We start from the raw sequence: 14172 nt of genomic DNA, 5'->3' as shown, positions 1-14172 counted from the left end.
GAGGCGCAAAGCCCCAAACAGGCTGCATCTCGGGTGGAGCGGCCAGAGCTCCCAGCGCCGGTGCCTCTGCCGGGAGGGGGGTGCTGGCGGCGGGTACGGGGCACGCAGACAGCTTTGGGGGCCGGCTCCTTCAGGTCCTGAGCTAAGACTTTAGAGTAATTTGTGAAGCTGTGCATTACCTTTAAGGCATTTTTACGTAAACGTACATTTCTAGCCAATAAAAAGTATAAAGAAAGGAAAAGACTTGGGAGGGACTTGGAGGCACTCCAGTGGTTAGGACTCCACGCTTCCACTGCAGGGGACGCGGGTTCCATCCGTGCTCGGGGAACTAAGACCCCGTAAGCTGCGTGCGTGGCGCAGCTGAACAAACAAGCAAACAAACAAACACCAAAAAAAAAAAAAAAAAAAAGAAAGAAAAAGAAAAGTCATGGGAAAATTTGCAACGATACATGTTCAGTAAAGTTCCTCAAGCTTTGTTTGTAATGGCAAAGACTTAGCACTGTGGTCAAGGACAGAGGCTGGGCAGGTAGATCATGCCCCAGCCATAGACTGGAAAATATCAGATATTTAGAAGAATGGGCATCACCGTCCATGCTACGCTGTGGGTAAAAGAAGCAGGCCTTAGGGTAATATGTTCAGTAAGATTTCCTATTTGTGAAAAATAATTATGGAAATGTATATGTGCATAGGCACCGAAAATACGTGGATGTCAGCACCACAATGATGACTATGGGCGATTTTTATCGTATTGTAGTTTGTCCTTTTTATGTTTCTGATTTTTCCTAAAATGAAAATCCACTGCTTGCATAATAAAAAATACGCAAAAGGGTCAGAAAAAAAGGCCTATTTCTCATTTCTCTGAGACAAATTCGGTTGCTATGGAGACGAGACGGTTGTCAAGGCGGCAATTGGTCGGTGCTGAGGCGGGTGGGTGCTCGCTAGGAACCGCAGCCAGCGCAGCCCTCAGACCGCACTGGGGAGCCCCAGCGCCAGCATGGACGGCGTGGATGTGTGGGCCACCACCTTGGCCCAGCTGATGGCCAAGAGGAAGCTCCAGGACACCTGGGAGCTGGTCCCTGAGGAGAACCTGGCCTCAGGGCACCTGGACAGCAGCGGTTTCCAGCACCGGCTGCGGGGACTCTCGAGGTGCGGCTGAGGCGGGGGGGGGGGGGGGGTCTCCTGTGGGGTCCTGGGAGGGAGGGGCCGAGGCTACTTAACCACTGGCTAGGCTGGGTGTGGCCTGGCCAGTGAGGAAGGCGGCGGGGGGGCCGTGTGTCTGCCTGGCCTTGGCACCCAACAGGTGGGTGGGTGGGCCAGGTGTTGCTCCTCCCTTCCGGGAAATGGGGGTGTTGGGGGAGCAGTCTGTTCATTGCCTTTCAGCACAGGCCAGCTGAGGCCCTGCCTGGCAGTGTTGGCACTGCCAGGCCAGTTGGGGCCCTGCCAAGGGGCAGCTGGTGTGGTGATGCTGCCCCTGCGTGGAGGACTTTGCTTGTTCACTGCAGCATCTCCTCGTTTCCGTGGCAGCGCTGACAGCGGGAGCAGGGTGTGGGCAGGCACCCGGTCACCGCTCGGCCCTGCACTGCAGGGAGGCCTGAGGGGATGGAAGAAGGGGGTGCGGGCCCCAGAGGAAGGAGGATGTCCCCGGCCTGGGCTGTGGCTGAGTGGGGGCTGCGTCGCGAGCCCCTGGGACCACGGGTCACCACGTGAGCCTCGCTCTTCCTCGTGATGCCAGCTGCCGTCAGAGCAGCCAGGACGGGCCAGACCTGCAGGGGCCCTGCCCAGCCAGGCAGCCTGGTCCCCCAGGGGCCAGCTGGGAGGGGGCTGGGGGGAGAGGGGGCCTCGCAGACCAGTCACGCCCCAGTTCCCCAGCGTCCGAAACCCCTGGAGTCAGGTGTGCGCTGGGATGCTGGCTTTCCCAGGTGTTAGGAAGTAACAGCCTTCAGTGCATCTGAGGGGCCCCTTCCAACCCGGTACTGTTCCCACGGCCCCACAGAGGAGCCGCTCTACACAGGTGGGATGAGGACCCTGAGCACACCTTGGTTTTCTGTTTTCACGGACAGAAATGCTAGCTGGTGGGATGGTCACTAGGGCAGACCCACCTCTCCACGTGCAGCCACTGGCCACGTGCAGCCATGACGCGCTCATTAATTAACAGATAAAGGAGGAAGTTCAGTCCCCAGGGCACCATCCGTGTCTAGGTGCTCCCCGGCCACGTGTGCTGGAGGCTGCATGTGGGGGCGCAGTGGGGACAAGCCCACCATCAGGGGAAGTTCCGGTGAGGGCCAGAGGGTCACTCACCTGTGACCTGACAGTCCGGAAACAGAAGGACACGGGGCCTTCAGCCTCTGGAGCGGCACCCTCACCGCTCTCCTCATGCCCCTCTGCCCCCCCAGCCTCCCCATCGCCTCTCTCCCGTGGGGTGGGTTCCCCAGGTCCTTTCTGCAGCCCCCCGCCCCCGCACTGGGCATCACAGAAGCTCTTCCTTTTCTCACTGTCCTGGTGGCGTCTCCTCGAGCAGTTGAGACCCTCAGCAGGCGACAGACCAGCAGCAGCAAGCGCAGAGCTGGCCCTGCACGTGGCAGGCGTGGCTTTGCCGCTGAGAGCATCTTGGTGCCAAATGGATGAAAGGCGTTGGCTTTGGCTTTTAAGGTGTGGGTGCAGCGAGGGATGTGCACACATGGGCTGGGGTCATGAATTCCGCTGGGCCCGGGGGAGGGCCACCCCATCCCCGCTCACCCCCTCTCTCCTCCCCAGGCTCCAGTGTGGCTGCTGCCAGTGGGGCTGGTCCTCGGCCCATGTGCACATCCTCTTCCACCTGTAGTGGGACGAGGATGCCCGGCAGGGGCTGGTGAAGGTGCGCGTCTGGGCCCAGCAGTGCCGGCTGTGCCCGCGGGCGGGGCCGCCTGCCACGTCAGCCTGCTCAGTGTGTGGCTCTTCCTCAACAAGCTGGTGCAGTTCATCGCGCAGACGTGCTACGGGGAGGGCCCAGGCTCCGACCAGTGCCCCGAGATCTGCTTTGGTGAGCACTGCGACGCCTGCGGCCTGGGGTCTGCTTCTTCCAGAAGCCCCCGGGCCCCGCCTGGGGGCCCGAGGTCAAGAGCCCCAGCACCAGCAAGGGCAGGTTCACCCTGTATGGCGGCAGCAACGTGGACACCCCCACCGCCAGCCAACAGCTGTGCACGCTTGGCTGCAGGCTTGTGGTGGACCGCTCCAGGGGCTACCCCCCAACTCCACCACGGTCCCCCTCTCCGTGGCTGACTTCATCAAGAACCCCCTCTCCGAGGGCAGGGACTTCTTCGGCGAGAGGATGAGGAGATCGTCACTGTCCCCTTCTCCCTTGTGCACGAGGACAAGGGGCCCGTGGCCGACCCCACCGGGCCGCTCACCGTTGGCAGGGGCTCCCCCTACCTGCCCACCAGCTCCAAGGCCACGTCCAAAGGCAAACGCTTCCCAGTGAACATCAAAGTCCCCGTGTTCCATGGCAAAGGCCTCGTCCTCAGCGGCACCAAGGACATGACAGGCTTCATCTACAAAGGCCACGGCTGCGTCTCCGACCCTGATGGAGATGAGATGCAGACGATGGCTGGGGACCCGCATTCGGCAGCAGCGGTGCCATCACTGAAGTCACTGATGGAGACAGCCAACGGCCAGTGACCTACATCACCGGCCTCAGGCACAACGGGGAGGCTCCGTCGCCTTCCCCTCTTCCTTGACCAATGTGGTCCTTGAAGGCGAGGACCCCTTTGACCTCATCTACGGCTCCCTCACCTTCCCTTTCATCTTCGCCAACAAGGGCAAAGGCGGGGCGTCCTCTGCTGGCATCACCGAAGGCAAAGGGAAGGAGGATGGTGGCAGCGGCCCTGCCACCGCTGGCCGTGAGCCCCTTCCAGGGACCAATGCCAGTGGCCCTGTCCCCATCAGCAAGGGCTCCGTCACTATCTCCTTCTCCGTCCTCAGTATCATTCAGAGCAAGGGCTCTAGCAGCGATGACAGTGGCCCTGAAAGCAATGGCCTTTCCACCCCTGGCTTTTCCAAGAAGCAGAGGCAGCCGGGGCCCAGGGTGGGCAAGTCCGGCCCTGGGTGCTACTGGGAGGAGGACTTCTGCTGGGCCATAGGCTTCTGCTTCGACCCCTGCGAAGAAGTCTGGATCTGGGTCTCCATGACCGTCTGCATCCTCTGGATAATGTACCTGTACAAGTTCAGCCCTGACCACTCCCCGCGGGTGTGAAGTGTGGCGCCTCTCGTCGGTCCCCACTTCACCCCCCAACAGGGCCGCCCGGGCAGCCAGCGAGCCAAGTGACCTCCCTGTCCCCCCAGCAAGCCCCCGGCCGCCTTGGCTGCCCCCTGCTTCCGTGTTGTCTCCTGCCGTGAGTTGTGGTGTCGTGGAAGCTCACGCCGTGATCGTCCCCCGAGCTGACCGAGTGTGTTCCAGGCGCTTTTCTGTACGTGTGTTACACTCCAATAAAATAAAAGTTAAGAAGCAGCAGCCACACGGCACTCAGGCTGAGCTGAAGGTGTGAGGTGGGAGGGCGAGGTGGGCACATGGGCCGACTCCTGGGTCCCAGTCCCTGTAGGGTCTCCTTCCCTCGATGGCTCCTGGATCCCTGGATGGGACGCTCGGATCTGTTCAGCACAGGCTGTCAGGGCGGGGTGAGCGGTGGGGGGAGGAGGTCCTACACCACCCACTCTGCGAAGATGAAAGCCCCTTGAGGTGTGGTTGGCAAGCCTCTTCCTCCCCCCCCGCCCCCCCCAACACCAGGGTCCCAGTAGCTGAGGAGGTAGCTTCCCCATGGGAGGGGCAGGAGGCCAGCCAGCGCTTTACCGGATTCTGTTCACGGTTCCCCTGGAGCATTTACGTCCACGGCGCTGTTTTGGTTTAAGAAACTCCATCTGTGCTGTAGGTCAGAAAACTGTTCTGTCACTTGTATGCACACCTTGGATTTCCATCTTAAAGGCCGTAGGTCCAGTTCTAAGGGGCAGGGGTGTTGGGCCATGTGGGTGACAGCGGGCAGCTGGGTCAGGCCGCCCTGTAGCCCCCCATGCAGAGCCGGCCCCAGGACGGTGGTGGGGGGGTTTGTCTGCAGAGCCCGAGGTCTGAGACTTGCATCCCCTGGCTGGATGAGAATTTGGGAAGGCCTGCCCTGTGGGGAGGGGTGAGTGGACAGAATCCAGTGGCACTGGAGAGTCTGCCCTCAGGCCTGCCGTCAGGGTGAGTGGGGAAGGCGGGGCGGGGCTCCCGCACAGACAGGGCTGCCTGAGGTGGCAGGGGAGGAGGGGGCTTTACATCAGCACCAGGGTGGCATGTGCCAGCCCCAGGCCTGCTCACAGAGACACCAGAGCCACGGAAGTTTCCACCCTACATGGAAGGCCAAACCTGCACGGGACGTGAGCCTGTACACCTCAGGCAGCCTGAGCAGAGCCTCACCAGACAGCACGAGGCCAGGTCACCAGGTGGCCTATGTGCTAACCTCACCCTTAGTGCAGGACCCACCCTCCACCCTCAGTGGTGTGTCCTCACTGGGTGAGACGCTCACCCTTAGTGCAGGACCCACCCTCCCACCCTCAGTGGTGTGTCTGCACTGGGTGAGATCCTCGCCCTTTGTGCAGGATCCACCCTCCCACTGTTAGTGGTCTGTCTACACTGGGTGAAACCCTCACCTGAGAGCAGGACTGAGCCTCCCACCTTGGTTTTCCCGTCTACACTGTGGTGTGACGACCTAGCTGGTGGTGTCTGTGGTGGTTGGGGTTCTAATTTACTTTTATTTTTTTTGCGGTACGCGGGCCTCTCACTGTTGTGGCCTCTCCCGTTGCGGGGCACAGGCTCCGGACGCGCAGGCTCAGCGGCCATGGCTCACGGGCCCAGCCGCTCCACGGCATGTGGGATCTTCCCGGACCGGGGCACAAACCCGCGTCCCCTGCATCGGCAGGCGGACTCTCAACCACTGCGCCACCAGGGAAGCCCCTATTTTTTATTTTTTTATGACATAAGCACTGTTTTATTTGGGGGAATCAGGAAAGGCCTCTCTTTTGAGAGAAGGCTTTTGATTAGGAGACTTTTGAGAAGAGGCTTGATGGAAATAAAAGTAGCAAAATGAGGATTAAAATAAGTCAATCTATAGGATTTTTCAGTTAGGAAGTCACTTCAGTTAGGAAACCACCTTCACAATGATGAGTGGAGTGCGGGGGATGAAATTTGAGTGCAAAGCGCTGAGAATGAGTAAGAGGAGACAGCGTTATTGTTTCCAGTTCACTGCAAAGGGCAGAGGAGAGACAGAGACGGGGGAGAACACGCATATCCGAAACAACACAGGATCCCATCGGCCTCTGCTTGCAATTACCATCTGACTCTTAGCTCCCTTCCCGGGGCCACCTTTTCTGATTCTGTCTTCTTTTAGCTTCAGGTAGGCTTTTCCCCCGCCTAGCTGTCCTCTTCGGCCCTGCACAATTCCTTTAGGGAGCTGTCTCTAAGCCCCATGTCACATACTCGGCACCACATGGAGGCAACTTCCTCCTTGAACTCTTGCACGGAGGGGGCTTTTATTTCTTCAGCTTTTGCACACAGTTATTTTTCAGTCGCTTCCTCCTTCTGTCCGTTCTCCCCTGTCCTGACTTCGGCCTTCATTGTTCACTTTCCACTTTCAACCCTGCCTTGGCTTTTAGACTAGATTTCAGCATTGTCTTCTTACCCATAATCTTGTCTACCTGTTTTCCAAGAATTAGGTCCTTCCTGTACACTGCTTTGGGCTGCCTATCTCAATCCAGCCCCAGGAGATATGGTGTTTCCTGAAGATACAGCAGAGGAAACCACAGATTAGGTTGTTAACCTACAGTTCTGGATCACCTCCTTGGTAAGACCATGGCCATTTCATGCCCAAATTAAAGTCCTCCATGGCTAGCCAACCTGGCACTAGAGGTAGAACATTACTCTAGGGACTTCCCCGGTGGCACAGTGGTTAAGAATCCGCCTGCCAATGCAGGGGACACGGGTTCAAGCCCTGGTCTGGGAAGATCTCACATGCCGCAGAGCAACTAAGTCCGTGCGCCACAACTATCGAGCCTGCGCTCCAGAGCCCGCGAGCCACAACTACTGAGCCCACGTGCTGCAACTACTAAAGCCTGCACACCTAGAGCCTGTGGTCCGCAACAAAGAGAAGCCACTGCAATGAGAAGCCCGCGCACCGCAACGAAGAGTAGCCCCCGCTCGCCGCAACTAGAGAAACCTGCACACAGCGACAAAGATCCAACGCAGGCAAAAGAACAAAACCAAGACCAAACACCCCGCCCCCCTCCCCCCTCGCCAAAACAGAAGATCATTACTCTAATAACTGGGATCCCTGGGCTCATTAACCATTCAGAGAGCCCAGGGCCGAACCGCTGGCTCTACATTGAGAGGCCCAACCCCCATGGCTCTGAGAGCGCTCCGAGTTCTGAGGTCTGTTTTCCCAGAGGTTCAGTCCTGCCCCTCTCTAACTGATAATATGCTAAGTGTGCATAAAGCACTTTTGCTGAATCGGGGGTTCTGACTGAAAGGGGGTTCTGATGGCAGTTCCTGCGCTGGGCTCAGCATGGACACTGGGTGGGCTCCCTCTGCCCCCACGTGTCAGGGGCCCCCAGCCTCTGGCTCTCTGGCTTTGCCCGGAAATGGCTGCGTGGAGGCTGTGCTGTCCATAGAGGCGTCACCTCTGTTCCTGGTTCCAGTGTGACCTCTGCTGGCGCAGGTCTCTCCCTCCCCAGCCTTGGCCAAACTGCAGCCGTCACCTCCATGGTTTCCAACTTGTAGATAAACTAAAATTATTTCCCAGATGCAAAGCTTGCCTGGGTGGATTAAACTGGATGCTGTGACAGCTGAGAATTTCAGTGCTGGCCACTCTTCCTGTGGGTGCGTAACAGGTGTTCAGTCCAGGAGTCTGACCACACCGGCTCAGAGGGCGGAGTCACCCCCGGTCCTGTGGTAGGTTTGGGGAATCTGCCCCCAGCACCACCACCCAACCCCCTCCCTCCCGTGTGGGTGGGCTCTGCACCAGCTCCTGGCTTCTGGGACCTCCTGGTGGTCAGCTGGGCCACCCGGGGCAAACGGTAACCTGCCCCTCCCCCAACATCCCCGGCCAGCGCTGTGCGGCGGGCGGTCCTGGGCCTGTTGGACTCACGGTAACAGTCTGTGCCTCCCCGGGCCCTGCTGGCCACACACCTTGACCTCATCTCTGTCCCTCCCGTCGCCCGCCGGCCCGCGCACGTGCAGGGAGAGGGAGGGTCGGGTTCCCGTATGGCCCCTCTGGGTCTTCAGCACCCCTCGTCCTAGGAACCTGCGAAGATCGGTGTCCCCTTAGGTGTGAGCACACGGGGACTTCAGTAAGGCCCACACCAGCCGGAAGCAGAAAATGTGGGGAGCGCTAGGGTCCTCCAAATAGGGAGTGGGGAGAGGGAGGCATCACGGATGGCATAAGTGGGGTGGTGCAGCGCCTCCGGGTCCGGGGAGTCCTCAGTAGGCACTCCCAGTCTCCTCGCCAACTCCCAGCCCAGCCCCATCCCTCCCACCCTTCCCCAGCCTCTCGGTCTCCTGCGGCCCCAGGCCCCCGCCCCCAGCTCCGGCCCCTCCTCCAGCTCCCGCCCGGCCGCCCGCGTTGTCCTGCGGCGCCCCCGAGTGGCCGCTGGCGGGAAGCGCAGCCCTGCGATGGGGGAGGCGGGAAGGCTCTGCCGCTGTTTTAACTGTTTACTGTTTAATCAGAAGGTTCCTTAAAACCCAGCAAACTCCACCCATCGTCAGCATCATTAGCACACGGTTTCATAAATAATTAAACTCATTTAATTACTTAATAATTCATTCAGAATTAAGATTCAGGAATACGATGAAAGCGAGAGCAATACCCACACTTGACCTGTGCGCCCCCCATGGCCCCCCCCCCCCCCCCCCGCCCCCATTCAGGCGTGCGGGCTATGTGAGTGCGCGGTCAAGGGAAGTTCAGGCTTGCGGACACTGGATAAAACGCCAAGGGCGAGCCTGGGGCTCAAATCCAGGGCAGCCGGCGCCCCAGCCCCTGTGCAGCCTGAGTGACCACGTTGGGCCAGGAGGACTAAAGGTAGACACGTTTCAAATGTAATTGCTATTAGTTCAAGCAAAGATGGGGTACTTAAAGTGTGAACGATTTCCTGATTTCTTGCCCTCTAGGGAGAGGCCATAGGGTCACGGTCGGGGACACAAACCCCTCCTCTCCTCAACCTGTTTCCAGAGCAGGTTCAGGGGACCACACGCAGGGCAGGGGGCTTGATCTGGCCAAACCTGACTAGCTGGTGCCCCTCCCGAGGATGGGGTCGGCTGGGCTGCACCGGGTGTGAGCTGCCCCATCTTTTCATCACCTGTTCTCTTAGTTGAAAGATTAGACGGCAGACTGTTGACTCTCATTATGATGAAATAAAATTCATATTTTACGGGAAGATGAGAAAAAGTTTAAACAAAAACGTTTCCTTGCCCGTTTGGGCCTCTTCCCTCCCCTTTAGTGTGTGCTGTGCGTCTGCGTCAACCAGACCTTCTTAGGAGGGAACCTTCCTTCCTAATCCTGTGAGGGCCCACAAGGACCTGTGCCCCACTACTCACTCTGTACGTGCAGGTCTGGATTACGCAAACTGTCAATAATACGTCATTTGATGCATAACCGTCTCAAGACCTCATGTAAATGGGCTTTGATTTCTGATGGGCAGAGCACTCCCCAGAGTGCTCTGAGAGACTCTGCAGTTATAATCCTGAGGTTGGCTACAGTAAAATTTTCTATTTCTTTCTTGGATTGACTATTGATTAATTTTCATTGTCAGTTAGGAAACACATCTGTTTTGTAGTCCAGATGTTCTCACCCGCTAGGGCAGTCTGGCATTCCCTTCTAGAAAGTTATACAGCTCTAGTCAGAAAGGGGCTGGTGAGTGTGCCCTGACCCCCGCGTGGCCTTGAGTGGAGTGCGTGGGACAGAGGGCCATGTTGCTTCCTTTCCCAGGAAATGTGACTCTAGACACGGGGTGTGGGCTTTCTTCTGGGAGGAGCTGCTGCTCCGGGGGCCTCGCAAGAACTGCATCCTTAGTATTTGTGATTTGAACCACTAATATCATTACTATTTGTAGTATTAATACTAATACCATTAGTATTTGTGTATTTGTGATTTGAAGTACTCGGTCCATTTTCATTATGAAAGTAAACAAAAAATTCTAGCTCCCAGAGACAGAAGGTTAAGAACTGCTTCCTGGGACGTCTGCAGTTTTTTTCAAGTTTCTCCTCTGCGTTATCCAGCAGTATCCAGCAGTTCTCTCTAGATAAGACAAAATGGGATTTGGGGTGTAGTCTTTAACGGTCAAAATACTGACATATCCCTGTTTCCTTGGCGACCCGTCCTGGGGTCCTGACGCTGCTGATGGTGGCCAGGTTTGGGGCCGAGAATCCACTTCCTTCCTTCGGAGCTTGAGTTTTGCCCTGACTGGTGAGGAGGCTGGTCTGCTGCTTGTCGGGTCCATTTTAGTTCCATTTTCGTCCCCTTGTGGCCCTTGCTCCAGGGCGTGGCGGTTCTTGTTCGTGCCCTGTACTGCGGCTCCCAGGAGTGTCTGCAGCCCGGGACGCTGGTGCTGGTCTCAGTGAGGTCACGGCTCCTCTGGGCTCCTGGGCCAGCTCAGCGTCTTTCATGGGGGCCTCTCTGGCGATGCCCCACTTTCTTAGGCATCGTTCTGAGTGTGTCTTTCAAAGCTGTAGCCAAGAGCTGCCCAGCCTGGGTGCTGGGCAGGAAATCATGCACCTGGGCTTCAAAGGATTCGAGACGATCAGGGCTGCAGCGGGGGACACTCGGGGCGTTCATGCAGGGCTGCGGTCGGGGGTGAATCGCATGGGCTGGTGTTGGGTGGCTAGACCCTCGGAGAGGGCGATAAACCCACATGCGGGGAGATAAGAGGAGTCAAGGCTTCCCAGGTGGCCGTCCACCTGGTGACCACCGGCGGTCTTGACCTAGGGCCACTGTCCCCTGGCCCGGCCACTCCGTGCTCTGCCTTCTCATCCACAGATGGGGCTGTCCCGGGCAGGAGCTTCTACGCTCAGCGGCTCCCTCGAGGTCCTTCCCAGGTAGCACCCCTTCCAGTGCGTGAACTAGAAGTCGGGTCCTCTCACCTGAATCGGGATTAACCCAAGAAGGATCCTGGCGGGGAGGGCAGGTCTCTGTTCTGGGGCCTGCAATGCAAGCAGGGAGGTGCGCTATGGCTTTTCACAGACACCCTCACGCCTGGCTTTCGGAGCCCCAAGCCCTGTGTTGTCACTTCTTCCTGGTAAAGTTCAAGCTTCCGTGCTCTTCCACGTCACCTGTCCTCAGGTCTCATGGTGAATGGCTCTGTTGGATCTCTGGGGGCGCTGGGGGGTGGGTAGGTCCTCGGGACAGGAGTCCCCTGAGCTTGTGCTGCGAAGGGGGTTGGGCTGAATCCGAGGGGCGGGTGCGCTGGAGGCTTGGCCACCCGCCCGGAGGGTCTCTGTGCAGAGCTGGGAAAATGGCCCATTGTATTTTCTCCCCTCTGTGCGCGGGAATAACTGCTTTTGTTTATGGATTTTCTGAAATGTGTTTCTAAGTCGATTACCCCTGAAGGATGAGCTGCACCCATGCGTGGCCCACAGATGCACCTCCAGGGAGGGATGCATCCAGGAGCCGGAATCAGGCCAGCGCCACCCCCTGCCCCGACATCCTCAGTTTCCAGACCTGTGGGGACGGCCCCTCCGCCCCTCTGCTCAGACGACCTTCTAGGTGGGAGATCCCCTCCACGCACCCTGTCCCTGGGCACCATCCCCCGCCCTGCATCACACTCAGGCCTGCGATTCCACCTCCACTGTTCCTCAAGGCGTCTCTCCTTACCACACGATTGAAATTCTCTCCTGGTCTTCTCCACCCCATGCGATGTAGCCAGTTTCCCCACCTGAGGGGGTACAGGTGAAGCATACTAGTTTGTATGATGTAGTTTCTGTAACAAATCACCACAAACTTACTGGCTTAAAACAGCTCAAATTAATTTTCATACAGCCCTGGAGTGGGACTCACGTTGTACAGTGCAGAGGGGGTCTCATGGAGCTAAAATCAAGGTGTACTCAGGGCCGGTTCCTTCTGGAGGCTCCAGGGAGAATCTGCCTTTTCCAGATCCCAGAGGCCACTGTGTCCCTCTCCCATTGACCCTCTAATCTTCTCTGATTCTGACCTTCTTGCCTCCCTCCTTTTTTTCCAGCTTTATTGAGATGTAATTGACATATAACATTGTGTAAGTTTAAGGTGATGATTTGATACATGTATGTGTTGCAAAATGATTCCACAATAAGGTTAGCTAACACCTCCATCACCTCACATGGGTACCATGTTTTTTTTGTTGTTGTTTTTTTGTGGTGATAACATTTAAGATCTACTCTCTTAGCCACTTTCACGGATACAGTACAGTCCTGTTAGCTAGAGTCACCACGCTGTGCATTAGATACCAGAGCCTGTTAATCTTAGAACTAGAAGTCTGTACCAATATTTCCTCATTTCCCCTCCCCACAGTGCCTGGTAAGCACCGTTCTACTCTCTGTTTCTACCATGTTTTTCCTCTGTTCCACATGTAAGTGAGATCATATGTTACTTGTCATTCTCTGTCAGGCTTATCTCACTTAGTGTAGTGTCCTCAAGGTCACAAATGGCAGGATTTCCTTCTCATGGCTGAATACTCGTATATATACATCTATACCCCATCTTCTATATCCATTCATCTGTCTACAGACACTTTGATTATTTCCATTATTGTAAATAATACTACAATGAACACAGGGTGCGGACATCCCTCTGAGATGGTGAGCTGCTTCCCTTTTATAAGGACCCATGTGATGACATTGGTCCATCTGGATAACCCAGGATAATCCCCCATCTCGAGACCCCTAACTTAATTACATCTGAGAAGTCGCTTCGTATGAAGGTCACATAATGCACAGGTTCTGGGGATCTGGACGTGGATATCGGGGGCAGCATTGTCCTGCCGACAACAGTACCAGTCAGATGGCCCTGAACAGTGAGCAGCTCACAAAGCACGGTACTCTGCACAAAGTCCCCGTCTCCCCAGGTGGAAAAGTCTATTTATAGCCTTGGTTTGGCTCTAGCCTGGGTTATTAATCTTGCTCACACCGGCCTTCTCTGCAGCAGCTGATGAGGGATGCAGTGACCACTGGGCTGCATGCCCAGCCCCGTCAAGCACTGCTCCCTGGGTGGGGCCAGTGCAGGGCTGCCCCTCCCCCGTCGTCCCTCTCCGACTGCCGCCCTGGCCTGGATCTCGCCCTCTGCACGAGTGTAAGGCCAGGCCCCTTGCTCACCTGGACACGTCTTCAGAGCCCCTCAGGGACTGGCCACGGCCACATGTCTCCCCTGCACAGCCCTGCCGACCTCCCGTCTTCCAGGGCCCCCTGGCAGCAGCCTTCACCCTGCTCTGATGGGGCCCCTGTCTGCCCCTGGGATCCCACAGCCCAGGCCCCTGGGACTGGCAGTGAGGACCCACCCCTCGTGGCATTTCCATCCCAGGACCAGGGGACCCCACAAGTGCTTGCCGTGGGCTGGGGTCCAGGAAGTGAATGCTGGCGGGCGCAGACCAGGCGAGGGAGGGACAGTAGGGCTGGTGGATGGTGTGTGGACAGTGAGATGGCTGGAGAGGGACAGAACGAGGCTGGACGAGGCGCCGTCAGTCAAAGGCCGCGTGTGAAGCCAGGAGGACCCTCCCCTTCCCCATCCTGAGCCCAAGGGCCATTCAGTGGTCCCAGGAGCACCTGCCCAGGTCAGGGTCCGACTGGGAGGAGAGGGACAGTGGATCCTGGTGGGCAACGCATGAGACCAGGGACCCAAGATCCCTGGGTAGGATAAGCACCCCCGCCCCCATCAGGGCCCAGCACTCGCCCTCCCTGGGGGTGGAGTGGCCTCTCCCTGAGGGCAACGCGTCTCTTCAGATGGGATGTGCCCCCCCGCCACCGGTCCCCAGCAGAGGTGGGGTGCACCTGAGCCTTCACTGTAAACCTTTTCTACTGGGATGAAATTCACATGCAATAAAGTGCACCATCCAAGGGTCAGCTCCATGCGCCGTGAGGATTGTGTGTCATGTAACCTCCACCTGAACGAGATCTGGAGCATCTCCACCCCTACTCGGCCCCTGAGCTGCTCA

General features: G+C 57.5%; 1 protein-coding gene across 1 annotated transcript; it reads left to right on the top strand.

Moving 5' to 3' along the window:
• The first annotated feature begins 991 nt into the window (after positions 1-991).
• Positions 992-13453, top strand: RTP5 (receptor transporter protein 5 (putative)). The gene is given in 14 exon segments (XM_032637706.1): positions 992-1146; positions 2755-2888; positions 2891-3040; positions 3043-3216; positions 3219-3307; positions 3310-3568; positions 3571-3681; positions 3684-4222; positions 6396-6401; positions 8546-8688; positions 8924-8936; positions 10534-10611; positions 13167-13313; positions 13421-13453. Coding segments are annotated over 14 exon segments (2028 nt in total). The 5' UTR covers positions 992-994.
• Positions 13454-14172: the final 719 nt, after the last annotated feature.

Source organism: Phocoena sinus, chromosome 7, assembly GCF_008692025.1.
Source record: "Phocoena sinus isolate mPhoSin1 chromosome 7, mPhoSin1.pri, whole genome shotgun sequence".
Lineage (NCBI taxonomy): Eukaryota > Metazoa > Chordata > Mammalia > Artiodactyla > Phocoenidae > Phocoena > Phocoena sinus.
The sequence above is the reverse complement of the archived record's forward strand: the minus strand, read 5'-3'. Positions and strand labels throughout refer to the sequence as shown.